The sequence below is a fragment of the Pinus tabuliformis genome, chromosome 4_1 (genome assembly GCF_031772625.1).
Source record: "Pinus tabuliformis cultivar Carrire ecotype Pingquan chromosome 4_1, CPIR1, whole genome shotgun sequence".
Lineage (NCBI taxonomy): Eukaryota > Viridiplantae > Streptophyta > Pinopsida > Pinales > Pinaceae > Pinus > Pinus tabuliformis.
The window spans coordinates 75,130,262-75,147,296 of NC_142303.1; the positions used below are offsets into that span (position 1 = coordinate 75,130,262).

The 17,035-nt window shown below is 31.8% G+C and overlaps 1 protein-coding gene across 1 annotated transcript; it reads left to right on the forward strand.

Annotated features, from left to right (window-relative positions):
- Positions 1-1,082: 1,082 nt before the first annotated feature.
- LOC149174221 (glycosyltransferase BC10-like) lies at positions 1,083-15,823 on the forward strand. The gene is made up of 2 exons (XM_089422554.1): positions 1,083-1,481; positions 15,179-15,823. The coding sequence occupies exons 1-2, from the start codon at positions 1,083-1,085 to the stop codon at positions 15,821-15,823; spliced, it is 1,044 nt and encodes a 347-aa protein (XP_089278680.1).
- Positions 15,824-17,035: the final 1,212 nt, after the last annotated feature.

Consider the following 17,035-nt stretch of genomic DNA (forward strand, 5'->3'; position numbering starts at 1 on the left):
TTTATTTAGTTAAATTTTATTAGAAATTTAATAAAAATTTATTGAAATTATAAATTTAATTTAAATTATATAATTTTAATATACTAATTATAAAAAATTAATTCTATTTATATATTTAAAAATATTATTTATATAATAAAATATATAATATCATTAAAAATAACCCAAAAGAAAAACATGTGACAGTTAAACTTGCTCCTCATTCTACTCACATTGTATTAAATTTAAAACCTACTCCATAACCGTTAAACTTGCTCTTCATTCTACTCACATTGTAATAAATTTAAAACCTACTCCATATTTAATAGATTCTCAAATTCCACTGGTACTATAATAAATTCCTAGCTTCCTCTGTATTTGAATCAACCTTCCAATAATCTCAAATTCCAGTGGTGCTATCATAAATTCCTGTGTTTGAAGCAACCTTCTAAGGCTATTAAATGTTGTGGATCCCTATGCTGTGTAAACAAGGCATTTATATTAACATCAACTTGTGAAATTAGACTTTGGCTCCATTTCCATGTTCTAGTACTATCATTATTATCTGTAATGCCATTGTTCATGCCAATGCCAATGCCTCCGCTTTCTTTCCTTCAATGCGATTTTCAGAGTTGCACAAGAATCGACGAGATACAGAATTATTATTAGGTGAATTCCGCGCCCTTCTTTTAAGTGAATTCCAGTGATCAATCCTGCTAACAGTTCTTGGTTTTCTTGATTAATTAAAAATACAAACTTCCACTTAAGGCATGTAATTATCCTGCATTCATGGCGTGTGAAAGGGCAGGAATGGCCGACAATTGACTTCAGGTCAATTTATTTTAATGCCCGAGTCGCCTCTGGCGGGCAGCCAAGGCTTCATATTTTCAAACTGTTTCAGGCTTTGACGGAAACCAGCGCTACCATCATTTGAGTTAACGATGCAGGCAACGGAGAACGCAGTGGCAGAGAAAATAGGACTTGTGGGGATTCGATCACAGTCACCCTGCAAGCGAGAATGGCATGTGGAGCTGGTGAAAGCTTTAACGTGTCTAATTGTCATAGTCTCTGTTATATTCTTTGGCGTCGTCGCAACTTTCACCATGACGCGTTATTTGAACCCCCAGGCAGTGTTTTACCCTGTCGAACAAGCTTTGCTGACACCGCCAACGCCGTCGCATAGCGTTGTTTGTGATAACAAAAAGGACCCGGCGAGATTCGAACACTGGATCAGGCCTGAGATTGTGATGCACAATATGAGCGATGAAGAGCTTCTGTGGAGGGCGTCCATGGTGGCACACAGGAGAAAGGAGCCATTTGAAAGGGTACCCAAGATCGCATTTATGTTTTTGACGAGGGGTCCGCTTCCCCTTCATCCCCTGTGGGAGAGATTCTTTCGTGGCCATGAAGGATTGTATTCTATTTATGTCCACCCCCTGCCATCTTTCAAGCTCAATGTCGCCAACACTTCTCCTTTCTATCATCGCGAGATACCCAGCCAGGTAAATATTCTTCCACCCATTTTATTCTTCTTTTTCTCCCAGATCCAACTTTCTCATATGACATATTCACTTCATATATTTTTCTAACAGATTCAAGCTTATTCTTTCTCCAGAGTCAACTTTCTCATATGACATATTCACTTCATATATTTTTCTAATGGCTTCAAGCTTATTGTTTAAGGAATTCCTAGAGGGCACACACACAACACATTTATATATTAATTATGGGCAATCTTTCATATGTGTATTTTATATTTTTAATGGGATCATATGCATATTGAAACCTATGTCTTTGTTAAATTTGTAATGTTAATATATTATTTTAAAATATAGAAAGCATCTAATCATTTGTATTTTCAAAACTAGCTTGGAAATTTATATGAAACCTAAACAATAACCAATAACAATAGCTGTGGACTGCTTGTCATTAGGGAGCCAAATGAGAGAGAATAGCAGGGGACTTGTTAGCATCAATAGTGGTGTGCATAGCATCATTCATATGGTCTTAAAACTCCAAGCCAAATGTCTTCCTCGCTAGAGTGGTTATGTTGTGGTCAACATTTTTGGTCTACAACTATAACTCATCTAAAAAGAGCATAATCTCTTGATGAACCTCATTCTTTTGTACAAAAACTTTTCTCGTGATTATTTTCATCTACCAATACAAATTGGACCATTTGAAAATCTTTGGTGCTCTCGCTTCATGTATTTCTATTGTGTAGAATCCATTACCCAACATTACATTGGTATCAGCACCAACAATGCAACTATGTCCCGCTTGCACCTTGGCTTCTTCCAAGTCAACTTCTTCCCAAACTTCTAGATCGGTTTGAGCCCAATAAGTCATTGTAGATGATTATGTGCCTTGTTGAGCATAGGAAGCTAGTTCGTGACATTGACCATGATGTCCCTCTTGGCCTGAACCAATCTGACCAATTTCATCAAGCCTAGAGAGGGTACACAAGAGAGAGTGATTTTGAAGGTTGAACATTCAACCCACCAAACCTCATGATATAAGGAATGTCCACAAGGTCAAGCCAATTTAGAGAGGCAACAATGAGGATGAGGTGGTGATACAAGGAGCATTAAAAAAATGTGCATAGCTCCCTCCAAAGAAGGGACACATATAATCGAGGGACCATCAAAAGCAACAAAAATAAACCAGACAAAAGTAATGGTATAAAGGAAAAATCCTCCAAATCGAACTTACCCAAATGAGAGGTGGGAGATGGAAATTGTTGAAGAAGCAAACAAAGACAAAACATTTCTCTAGTTTATCCATTCTTGGATTGATTATACCAAAGAGTGGGTGACAAAGCATCCCAAACATGTTCTAAATACATCAAGCCATCACATGGAAAACTATAATGAACCTTGACTTGAGCAATCCCTTCCATAAATCTTCAAATGAGACATAAACTTATTAGTACATCCATCTATCCTTTCGAGACATAAGTTGATGAAGATCAATAACAGACCACTAACTTCATCACTGGGGAATCACATCCCTATCACCCCATTTGGGGTGGAGCACCTAATCATTGATGTTGATGTTTGTAGCTTGGGCAAGTACTTTTGCATATGCCTTATGTCTAACCATGCAAAGTCACCCACATTCTCCTTAGAACATTTTCTCAAGTGTGAGCAAGTTCCTTATACAACTTAGATTAAGTCTAATCACATATTAGTATGTTGGCTTATTGAGTTAAAAGAAACTTAGCAAAAGTAAATTAATTTACTTTAGTAATTGTGTTTTAATCTTAACCGTTAATCTCAACTGAAGTGAGATCTAATCTCAGTAGTTAATCACTTTGAAATTAGGGTTATGGTTAGGGATTTAACTCAATGTAAATTTATAAAAGAAAGGCTAGGGAAAGAGAGAAGCCACATTACAACAACACAAGATCGAGAGAGGCATATCAGTAAGCGTGTTAGGTTCAAGGAAGTGTACAAAAGCTGAAGATCTAGATCTGCAAGAAAGATCAAGCACCGATCTAGGGAAAATTTGTTCAATCATATCCAGGTTATTTGTATTTTCTCAGTTGAGCCAATATCTCAGGATGGGAGCCCACATAAGTTTGGATTTTGTTTTAATTAAAAACTTGTTAGGTAAAATTTGTGTGTGTTGTTTTAATAAATTAGTTATTTAAATTTTCTTTTGCTAAATTTATTTTAGGAACCTAGCTATGTATTTCATCAACAAATCATTTTTCTGTTAGGAATTATGTACTGGGTGTTATGTTCATAGGAAATTTAACATAGTATCAGAGCAAAAACTCTGAAAAAAATGTATCTCAAAATCATAAAAGTTGGGTTTATACAAGATCAATAGGCCAGGTTTGGTCATCATCGTTTGATCCGGATTGGATCATTATATTTTTTTTTCATCCATCTTGATGCATTCATAGTATGAAAAGTGGAGGAATCAACTCATGGGACCATTTTTACCAGCGAGACCCAGTTTGGCAAAACAAGGTTTGAAACCTTCCAAGAGCATTTTGAGGCATCAAATGACGTTTTCTAGGGGTAAAACTTTGTCGCTTTGGTGCCGCACCTTCTCATGTTGTTCTACACACAAATATCTTTCCAACGTCACAAGAAGCACGTCAATCAAAGTCTGTATGCAAAAGTTATGCCACTCAAAAGTTGACCTTCCTATTTTCACACCTATAATTCAAGAGGATGTTGCGTTAACCTCCATTATTCATGGAAAAGGGGTTAGCCATGTGATTATGGTGTAAAATACTCTGGAAGAGTTTATATTATAACTCTAGTTAAGTGTTGATTTAGTCAAACTTAACCACTAGTAGGCTATCAGACCGTGTTATAACCGGGCCACTAAGAGGAAGAGGCATTCCATTCTTTCGAGAGAATTTTGTTCCATAACTGAGAAAAGATAACCAATAGGGATAAAAGGCAGAGCACGCAAGGAGGATTTGTGCATAGTCGCAGCCCATGGGCCACAAACCTTACTTCTTTGTACCTGCATCCAAATTTCCACATAGAGAAAGAGAGCGAAGCGACCTCACCTTCTCACTGGGTTTTCTCCTGAAAAGATTTCCCAAAGCATATTTTGTGTCTTATGTGTGTATCCAATCTTATTTTTTTGTTCTCTATTTTTCTACATAATTTCCATTCACATGTGTGCACTAATTACAGTTAAATCTACAGATCTTAAAGTTTAATAAAATTGTAACAATGTAAAATTTCATATTTCTAATACAATATTATCAGATCTGTTATGACGAACTGTCAAGTGGAATTTCCAAGGTAGTTTACGGATCATAGTAAAAGGAAGAATTTTTTTAGAGGGGCCCAAATTCAGTAAATGATTGGAAAAAAAAAAATTAAGGGCCAAAGTTCGATTTTTAAGTGTTAATTTAATGATAAAAAAGGGGCTATGTGTAGCCAACAAAGGTGTCACCCACCCATAGGAGTTGTGCAACATAAGCAGGAAATCGAGCTATTAGCTTCTCATACCAACCGGTGCAGAGGAAGAATGGAAAGATGTGAGGCAGACGCAGTAGGTGGGAAGCAAGAAAGGTTGTCAAGAGACCAAAGAGAGTGGATATGTGACAACAAATCGATGATAGACAGTTAGAACAAAGGTCAACAACTAAGGATCAACATATCAAGGAAGTTTTGTCTAAACATGCTACGTTTTAGACATTTTGGCTGAAATATGACAATGTTTTTTTCAGCCAAATCTTATTTTTTGTTGTTTAAAATGAGTTTTTGATTGCATATATGGATTCAACACCCTAAAAAACCCCTCGGGCATTGGAATTGTGGAGAATTTTTAACTTAAACTTCTGATTCCAAGAAATTCCTACCAGATTTTGAACAAACTAAACCATAAGACATACCGGAAAACCTTCCAAAACGTTGCACGGGTAGACTATGGCTATCAAGGACCATAGGGTCCGAAAACAACAAGCCACAACATAGTCGTCCAGGAGTTGTCAGAGGTTGCGTATAAGGACCACACACCAATGTCATAGGGAACTAGATCACCAACTTGTAAAGATCATATCCACAATAATCAGAGCTTAGTCAAGAGCCAAGCAAGGATAAGCAGGTTTAGAGTGACATGAGTTTGTAGAAGCGAACGTGAGGGACATGGGATTTAAGCTGATGGCCAACATACTGACCCCATGCAGTCTATTTATATATTAAAACATTAAATTTAAATTATATATATATATATATATATATATATATTACAAATTACATATCATTTACCACAATAAATCTATGGTTTATTTTATATTTTGAATCATCCTTTCATTTTTATTTTAGATTTTTTACTAGATCAAGGCTAGCTCACTTATTGGATGGAAGAAGACTGATCCACCCACAATGGGATGCTTATCACTAGGATTATGTGAGGCTAAGTCAAGCCTGGACACCCCTTGGGAAGTTTAATTCCCCCAAAGTGGCCCAACCCCTCTCTATGAGGTTTGACCCTATGACCTGGGGGGGACTAAACCCCACTCAAAACAACTGGTCTACACGGGTATCCTTTCTTTTAAATATCGCTATTAGTATCATATCATTATTAGTATTATAATAAATTTATAGTAGTTTTATATTTAAATTATTTTTTTAAAATTGTAATTTAATTGTTTTATATATTTTTTTTTCATAATATATTTTTGTTTGATTAAATTTTGTTTGAAATTCGATAAGAATTATTGAAATGGTAAAATTAAATTGTATAATTATATATTGTTAATACATGAAAATAAATTTTAAACATTAAATTTATTTATATATTTAAAAATACAATTTAAATAATAAAAAGATATAATACCATTAACTAGCTTAACAATATAATTTAAATGGTTAGTCACTGTCAATAGGCATCAATTCATAATAAGTATCAAAATATTTACTTCATAATACACCTCACGTTGTTAAAATTTGAAAAAAATCATAAAACTAACTAAATTATAGTTTTATTATTATTAGTATTATTATTATTTATAAAAAAACCAATATATAAGTTAAACATATATACATTTGAAAAAAGCATGGAACAAGATTCTTATCCATGGAGATTTGCCTCGACTTCACCATGGATATTCTGAATCTATAAATATGCTTTGTTACAATGCCATGGGCCAATACCAAGGCTTATCAATACCACATGCCCAAAAAATCATAACTCATTTCATATGACACTTGTAACTATCACATTTTTTTAATTAATCAATTTGATCGAAAGACAAAAAAGAACATAACTGCCTTGGAGATAAATCTCAAACTTTGATTTGTGTATACTACTAAGAATAGTATAGTGTAATCCATGTAGGTTAAATCTCTACTATCTACCTAATAATTATTGATTATGAAATTAAAATTTTGGAAACCTTATTCCAAAATAGACATACCTATCAACATAAAAATAATAGCATCTAATTTATATTTTAAAAACCAATAACAATAGTTGTTGACTTGTCACTAGAGAAACCAAACCAGAAGGAATAAAATAGAGCCTTCTTCCATAGAGTATAAAATATTTCATTACTCTGAATGACTTCCAAATATAAAGTAAGCCTAGAAGTAGGATTTATAAAAAACATAGTACTAGAGTATGAATTGGCAGCACTATTTTTATCAAATACATGTCAAGTAGAAGGGGAATTATCAACATCAACAATGGTGTGCTTAACATCATTATGAGGGTCTTCAAACTTCAAGCCAACCATCTTCCTCACTAGAGTGGTTACATTTTGGTCAACATGTTTGGTATACAACTACAACTCATCTAGGATCATAATCTCATGACGAGCCTCATTCCTTTCTAGTAGAACTTCACCCATTATTGTTTTCATCTACCAATAAAAATTTGACCATTTGAAAATATTTGGTGTTCTTGCTTCATGCTTTTCCAGTGTGTAGAACACATTACCCAATATATACATCAATTTCAACATCAACAATGAACCTATCATCGACTTGTTCCTTGGCTTCTACCCAATCAATATATTCCCAAACTTCTAGAGGGGTTTAATCCCAATAAATCATTGCGGAAGATTGTGTACCCAATTGAGCACATGAATCTTGTTTGCAGCGTTAACCATGATTTCCCCCTTGTCTTGAACCAATCTGAACCATTTGATCAAGCCTAGAAAGGGTGTGAGCAACAAAGAGAAGGTTTGAAGGTTGAACATTCAACCCACTAGACCTCAGGAGATAAGGAATGTCCACAAGTTCAAGCCAATTTAGAGAGGCAACAACAAGGATGAGGTGGGGATACAGAGAGTGAAAAACAAAGGTGAATATATCCCTCCAAACAAGGGACACATGCAATTGAGGGACTAAAAAATTAACCAAAAATATACTAGGAAAATGATGATACAAAGGAAAAATCTCCAACTTGAACTTACCCAAATGAAAAGTGGAAAATAGAAATTGTTGAAGAAGCAAACAAAGACAAGAAATTCTCCAGTCTATTCATTATCAGCTTGATTATACCAAATAATGGGCGATGAAGAATCCCAAACCTATTCTAAATATGACAATCCAGCCTGTGGAAAACTATAATGGCAATAAAAAACTTGACTTGAGTAATCCCTTCCATAAATATTTGAATACATAGAAATGTTGGTACATCCATCTATCCTTTCCAGGCACAAGTGGATGGATATTGAGCATAGACTACTAACTTTATCACTAGGGAATCACATTGCCATCATCCCATCCAATTATGGAGTATCTAATCATTTATTTACATATTTCTTCATAGTAAGTTTCTCAATGCAATCATGAAAATAGGCTAATGGATTCATTTTGTAAAATAGTCTATAATACCTTCATTAGTAATATATTGAAGAAGAGGGGCTTTTTTACCCTGTTATTCACAGTCCCTATAATTTATTAGCGCTTCCTCATTGATTTCTCATGGTGATGAGCCTAGGAGGGGCCCCTCCCGTGCATGTTGAGGGTGTGGCCTTCCACGCCATGATTTTGAAGCTCAAATCCAACCCCAAGCCCAAAGAGTTTTAGTCAAAATTTGTCAGAAAAGTGGAAAACATCTCGTCAATAGCACTTCTTGGAGGCTTTCGAAAGAATTATTTATCCTTCCCTAACAGAGCCTTGGTCAAGAACTTCATGGGTATGTCAGCTTTGCCCAATTATTTTGAGAAGTGGGTTGAAAAATCATGGAAATCCATGATGAAAGGAAGCTTGGGAGAATTTGCATTGGGTAACAATTTCTTTGTCTTTCTCTTTAAATGTAAGGATGATAGAGAAATTTCTTTTAGAAATGGGTCATATTTCTTTGGCTCAAGGGGAATGTATTTGAACAGATGGTCCCTAGATTTCAACTCAGACGAGAATATCCCCACAACAGTGTCGGTTTGGGTTAAACTTCCTTAGTTAACCTTGTCTTATTTGAGTGATGAATGCTTGAAAGTGATTGGGAATGGAGTAGGAAACTATCTAGATCCTGTAGAGCCAGAGGTCAATAGTTTGCATGCACCAAAATTTGCGTAGAGGTGGATTTGGAGAAAGGACTCCCTTTTGAGACCATTCTGACACAAGGAGATTGGAAACACATCCAGCCTTTGGATTATGAACAACTCATGTTCAAGTGCAATAGTTGTCATGATTATGGGAACTATTCTTGTAACTATAAAAAACACATGCTGGAACTGGGGATGGAATGACTTCCACTCAAGAAAATAAATGGCATACTCAAAAGAGAGGAGCCATCAAAGGGAAATCTAGGGCTTAGATTAGTCCTTGTCTAACCCCTTTGAAACTCTTTCTCAAGACGATTTGGTTCATGTGGAACCAAACCCAACAAGGAAACTCTAGAATGAGAGGATAATATGATTGAAGAACAAGAAAAAGTAGCATAGGACTCAGAGGGAGATACTTGCGAAGGTATTTTGATAAAGGAAGTTCCTAGTGATAATCCTACTCATTCTCAGCTCCAACATATATCTTCCACTTCATTACCTAAAAGGTGGGAGACAAAAGTAGAAATGGTGTCTCTAGAACTAACGAAACCAACGGAGGGAAAATGCAAAATGTTAACAAGGAGCGGCAAAAAGAGAATAAACTAGAGAAGCGATTCCTCAAGTCAAGAGTTGGAAAATCATAAAAAAAATTGGTTGACCAACTAAGAAGGAAGCAAGGTAAGCCAAGGTCGAGTAGAACATCAAGCAAGGAAATCAATATCAAATCACATAAATTCTAAAAGCAACAAAGAACATGGAAGCACGATGTTGGAGGAGGTTAGCCTATCTCTTCAAAGTTTATGTTATCACTCCTTAATTTTCTTGGTTGTGAAAGGAAAACCCAGAGGTAACATTGAACCAATATTTTAGATTAGAAGCTACCCCTTCCAACCCAAAGAGGGCTCTCTCTACAACTCAACTATCCAATATCACTTCAAGAGTTGGTTGTGTGCTTAGATCAAATATAACAAAGCTAAAATGTTTGGTTGGAAAACAAAAGAAAGGACCATTGGGCATGGAGTAAAAAATGAATACTAATCAAGGCATTTCCAAGATGTTGGTTTGTAAACAAACAATATTACATGGGCTTGATAAACAATATTTCCTTAGACTTAAAATGATGTAGTATGGTGAGAAGCAAGCATAACAACTCAATTACAATAGAGCACTAATATCACAAGTGATTTATATAATAATATCAAAAGACAAAGAGATATATTTGAATGTAATGAATTAAATCATCCATAGATAAATTCTATATCATATAATTTTATTCAAATACTGTGGAAAGACAAAATGAATTAAATCATCAATAGATGAATTCTATATCATGTAATTTTATCCAAATACGGAGGAACACATCCACTAAGAGACAGACTAGAAAATACAACAACAAGAATCTCTGATTTGAAATATCTGAATACTTCTTATCTTGGCAAACTTTAATTAATTTCAGAAGAATCTTTACTTACACAGTGATTTTTGTTTAAAAAAAGCCCCACCCCTCCTCATTACAATTGATAGATTTAAATAATAAATTACAATCGGCTAACTCCAACTAGTTTTCTAGAAATAAAATTAATAAAATAAACAAAATCTAGGGAAAGATCCAAGTTTGTTTTCGAACTGTTGGAACTAAATTGGGAATTAGTCTTTTGTTTGCTTATTTTTTTGCTTTAAAAAACTCAAACATCCTCTAAATCTGGATTTTGTCCTTAATCTATTGATTTTAAAGTTATTATTGTTTTAAATAATCGAGGAGGAATAAGATCTCATCTCCAAGTCATAGGTGGTTCAGTAAGTTATGTTTGGTATTATGTCGATGCTTCAATGAGTTATTTTGAATCCATTCCGGAATTTTGGGAACAATTGTATGAGACATGGAACCCAAAATCTAGATCTTTATTAGTATAAAATAACTACTCATGATTTTATATATATTTATTTCTATATTTTTTTACTTTCAAAACTTTTTATTCAAACCTTTTCTTCATATATCTTTTTAATTAAAAATATCATATATTTCTTAAATATCTTTAACAATTTTTTAATTTGATATTTTTCATAACTATTTTTATATTATTATGGTTAGTTCCAACATATTATCCATTTTCACATACTAAACTTAAACTAGCCTTTTCCTTCCTTTATAATAGAAAATTACAATAATTTTACGTGCTCAAACAACCATGTCTCACATTGGACTTCCTCCTCTCTTTGCATTTTAAAATCCTGATGTACATATCCATAAGTAAAGTGAAACATACCCAATACCTAAAAGACCTAAAATATAATGACCAATGTAGAAAAGATACTTGAGAACATGCATTTTCAATCTTCAATATCTTGGCCATCGAACTTCATACCAATGGTTTTTCAAAGTAGATTACACTTCTACATTTTTCGAATATTCTGCTATAAAAGTTTCAAAAAGTAGTATGAAATGTTATGGTTTTAATAGTTTTTCCTTTCTCTTTTTCATTTGTTTTTTAAATTCCGATTTTTTTTATAATACCATGTAATGTTCCAATAGTAAAAATAATAAGAAAAATAATTATATTGAAATGAGAAATAAGGGTTGGATAAACTTCGTACTCATGTTGAAATACAACGATAATTCTTAAAATATGAAGGAAGGCATACATATAATTCTTTACTGAGAGGAAAAATACTCAAAATGTATAACGCAATAATAAATTGGATGAATATGTTTTATGAGTTTGGCCTGAGTTATTGGAAATAAAACAATATGATATGTTTTTTTGTTTCAATTTTGTAAAAGGAAATACTGGTTCATTGTAATAAGGTCCGAAGAAAAAACATCTTTTGAGATAGAGGCCTATTCAAGTTGAGTTCAAGATCTTTCAACTCAAACTAAGTTATAAGTTATTAATATATTTTGCTTAATAACAACTCTCAATTAATTTAGTGATGAATCACTAATAACTTAAACAATAAATTTATCAACTTAAAAAAGTAATTCATATATAACATATCATTAATTATTAATTATTATGTAAATCATTATTCTCAATAAAAAATTATTGTTTCTTATAATACATTATGGTACTAATTGAAGAATAAACTACTATGTATGTTTTTTATTTACCAATTATTATACTGCATAGTCTAACTAATAGACAAAACGGTTCTTTTAAACACTTTTTCTAGTCAATTTTATCCAAATTCTAGTAGAGATTTTTAAGAATCATAAGTTTAACTTGTCTAATCCTCAAATTTTGAACACCTTAAAAGTTTTTTAAGGTGATAAATCTATTTATACATTCAAAAAAAGTACATTTTAAACAATAAAAAATAATAAGAAATCACAATCTTATTAAAAACATGTATTAATTAAACTACACCATTATACTATAATTACTAAAATGATAGTTTCTAAAATGATATTTTCTTATAAACTTAATTGAAAAATTTGAGTAAAAACTTATCCACAAAAAAATATATTGAATAGAAACTTATCCACAAAAAATATATTGACTTATCATGTTAATGATGAGATTCAAACACTTTCCTATAACCAAAATATAATTTATTTCCTCCCCTTTCTATTTAAACATTTTTTTTTGGCTTTTTGCAAAATATCTATGTATATATATATATATATATATATATATATATATATATATATATATATATTTGGGTTAATTAAGAGATTCAAATACCTTAATTATGATCCTTATTCTCATGGTATATATATAATGTTTTTATAAATAAATATTTAAACTCGTATTATAATTTTGTTTATTATGATATAATTAGAATAATTTTGAAATTAAAAATAAATTTTAAAATAAAAATTATAGTAATAATATTTATTTTGAAAAACTCTAAAATTTAAAATGATAATGTCAATTATAAGAATAAATAATTAAAAAAAAAAAATTATATTTTATTTTATTTTTTACTAATTTTTTCATAAACTTATTCTTCAAAATTTAAAAAGGTATTTATTAGATGTGGAATTAATTTGTTCTGGATACTTTTAATAAATTCATGATGAGATATACCGGAAATACTTTTACTCAGTTCCATAATTTTTTTTTCACTTTATCTCAATGTGGGTCTATTAAAAAAATGCAAAAAGCATATTTATTAGATGCAGAGTTATTTTACATCTAATAAACCCCTAAACTTAAAATTTGAATGAACATATAAAAAAATAAATTAAAAACACAATTAAAAATATAATTTTCTTTACTTCTATTTAAATATTTATAATTTTGTTTCTTGTTTTATGTTTTAACTATTATTTTATTATTTTTATCTTTTGAAGCTTCAAACTTTCTCAATACATCATGTGAATAAACATTACGATAGTTAATTTTTAAATAAATACGTGAATATAAAGTTGAAAGACACCCTACAAAGTAAACACTATTGCAATGAACCCACAAAAGCGGGAGTAATTTGGATGATATTATTATATTGTTCCTAATCTCTCCACCCTTTTCCCTTGTTAATTAAATACCAACCTTAGACTTGATTTCTTCACGAGAGGAGATATTTTCTTAGATACACGTGGTTTCATGTAGCTTGGGAGTATATGTCATATAAAATTTTGGTCATTGAATCTCTTCTTCATCTTTCATTCAAATTAAATTTTGGTCATTGAATTTCTTCATCATTTTCCGATTATAGTTCATGCATTTTACGATATATATAATTCCTTTATTAATGATTATTAATATGTTTTTAGTAACCTGAGTAATATGGGGTAGCAATTACCATGGATATTATGTGATTTTTGTTTTGATTTTTTGGTTTTCTAGTCGCAGGGGTTAGTTGAAATTTTTATGGGACTGGATGAGAATTTTTTTCATCTTATTTCTTGTTTTGTATATAAATTTGAATTTGTTCGACCTAGACAACCTTTTTCCCCTGGTTTGTTGAGCTAGTTTTTTTTTATATAAAATTATAAAATATTATGTTTGCTTAATAAAAATTATTTTCTGCTTGTATTTATTATAGCTGTGTATGAATTTGGTTCATGAGTGAGATTTCTAATTTTGTTGGGCAATCCCATAAACAAAGACATATCAAAGGCCAAGATATTAGGTAAATAGTAATCAACAAACCACCTACTTATATCATAACTACTCATGGCCAATCCTAAGGTATATCACACAAGAAATTCCATAAAAAAGATAGCGGAGGAGATTCCTTGCACGTATTGGGATATAGGAGGGAAACGATTTCTTGAGGGACTACATTGCAGAGAAAGAAGATTCATTTCTTGGTGTTTTGTACATTGAGAAAAAAGATTTATGGCTATTTGAATGTAGTTTGTGATGCCTAAGCGAGTTTTGATAGTGAAAATTTGAGGCAGATGACTCAAATTTTTATATTAAAATCATTGTGGGATAATATGTGTGTGGGAAATTAGCTAAAAAAGTGATATCTTCACTCTTATGAATTCATAACATCAACTTGGGAGAGGCATTTACCATAGCTTCTTATGTTTGGATATAAAATTTCTCATTTACAACTAATATGTTCTTAATTTCCAAAAAAAAACAATATTTAACTTTCATATATATCATTTTTTAATCCTATAAATAATGACAATCATTTAATTGTGATTCTAACTAACATGATTTTATGTAAAATTGAGAAAAAAAATGTCATTCTAAGAGTTAATTTCTAAGATGGAATGTAGCATATGCATATGGGTAATGATTTGGCATGTGATTGAGAAATTGAATCCCATGTGTTTAATTAACTTAGTTTATTTATTAATTGTTTTAAATCAATGGTTGCAAATTTGTTAAATGAATACATGAATTATAATAGTTATGGTTGATAGAAGGAATTTGGGCATGAATGGCCTTGTTTCTTATAAAAATAAATATAAGCATTTGAGATTGTGTTTATTTTGTTTATTTGTTTCAAAAGTCTCTTATGATTTTAAATTTATGTTGAGCACCTATCCATCATTGTCAGTTTTTCTTTTCCAAGCCAATTTTGTGTATTCTAACTAAGTGATGAAGGAAGAAATGTGACTCCCAAGGAGGTGGGTTTGGGCACACTACAAGGTTTGTTGTGGTCCTCTTTTGGAATAAAGAACCATTAGAAAATCTAGTGTGTTATGCCTAGGAAGTTTAATCCCACAATTTATATTATCTCATACTTCATGCTTATTAATCTTTTGACAATTTTAACTTAACTTCCATGGAATTTGTTGTAATTTGCATGGTTGTGTCTTGGCAGGTTGTAGAGTGGGGGAATATAAATGTGTGTGATGCAGAGAGACGACTTCTAGCAAATGCTTTACTTGACTTTTCAAATGAAAGGTTTATACTATTATCAGAGAGTTGCATCCCTTTGTTTAACTTTAGTATTATTTATAATTACTTGATCAAGTCAAAATATGGTTTTGTGGAATCATTTGATGACCCACGTCCTGCTGGAAGGGGTCGTTATAACATAAAAATGGCACCAGAAGTGACATTATCTCAATGGAGAAAAGGGACACAATGGTTTGAGGTCCATCGAAGGTTAGCAATTAACATAATTTCTGACACTAAATATTACCAAATATTCAAGGAATTCTGCACACCACCTTGTTATATAACTGATGAGCATTACCTTCCAACTATGTTGAGTATGTTATTTGGATCTCTAAATTCTAATAGAAGTGTCACATGGGCTGATTGGTCAAGGGATGGGTCTCATCCAGCTACTTTTGGAAAGGATGATATCACAGAAGAATTTATGAGGAGGATTCGCGATGTAAATAACTGCAAATACAATGACCAAACCATGTCCTCATGTTTTCTGTTTGCTCGAAAATTTGCTCCAAGTGCATTGGATCTCCTATTGAAAATGTCATCGACATTTTTGGGATTTGATTGATTATGTATTCAAATAATGTGCAATTTGTCATCAAGTGTCAAATCACCAACACTTGGTTGCAAAGGGATTCACATTTCTTCTATTGTATTTTTGGAATCTTTTAAAGTATTTTACTACTTGTTTGCAATATCAAATGCCTACTTATGAAATTTTCTAAATTCTCATATAACTTTAATCTACTTTGTATTTAACTTCATTTATTATTTTATTGGTGTTCTATTGACTATTCTTAAACTAAGTTTTAATTAATTTTGCATTTAAAAATCTATTATAATTATTTTTTCTTTTCTGCAAGAAAAAAAAATTGTAACTTCTCATTAAATTATGAAAAAATGCATTTTTTTGATGCATCATCATGCATTCTGTGTGTCTATTTGACAGTATCCAAAAACTAAATTCAGGCCTATGAAAAGCCCCGTGATCACAGAAAAGGCCACAACATTATACAATATGCCTATATAGTAGAAACCATGTCATATTTCAGATTTTGACATCATAAAAAAAACATCAATCATAAATATATAACATAAACATCGGACTGTCTATTAATGTGCATTTGGAAAACCATCTATGAATGGTTAGTGAAAGTATTCTTGTGCATGTTCTCCTAACTACTCAATGATTTTCCAAGTGTCATAAGTCTATTCAAAATTTACTTTAGATAAGGCATATGTTGTTGAGTTATGTTCCTTGTATATGTGGCAACAATAAATATGATCAAAATAATGTTTTAAAAGAAATATTTCCTCAACAACAGGAAGTAGTGTGTGACAGTGGCATCTATAAGTCTCATTAAATTAATTTACAACATTCATGGAGTCTCCAAAAATCTGAAGACAATGATAATATTTTTCAATGGAAAAACATAATAAAAGTTTTAATGCTAACAGTTCTACAAAAATTTGTGGGCCCCTGCCCAAACATATATGTAGCTTGAAGAAGTGATGTTCTGATAAATAAAGAATTTCTCCTCTGCCACAAACTCTATTTGCAAGAGAGGCCCCATCAAAGTAAGTCCATGGATAAGTGGAATTTATAACTTTGACTGGTATGATTAATTGAACATAAATAAGATCTGAGGATGGAAAAAGAGAATAGAATGCAAGGGCCTAGGAAGCCACCCTATCAAGGGAGGAGGGTTGATCATTATAATTATTTATAGACATTTACATTATAATATTTTTGTAGTTATTTATACACATTTACATTATA

Coding starts and splice junctions, on each gene's coding strand:
- LOC149174221 (XM_089422554.1), top strand. CDS start 1,083: ATGACGCGTTATTTGAACCCCCAGGCAGTGTTTTACCCTGTCGAACAA. Junction 1,482..15,178: donor ATCGCGAGATACCCAGCCAG/GTAAATATTCTT, acceptor GTGTCTTGGCAG/GTTGTAGAGTGGGGGAATAT.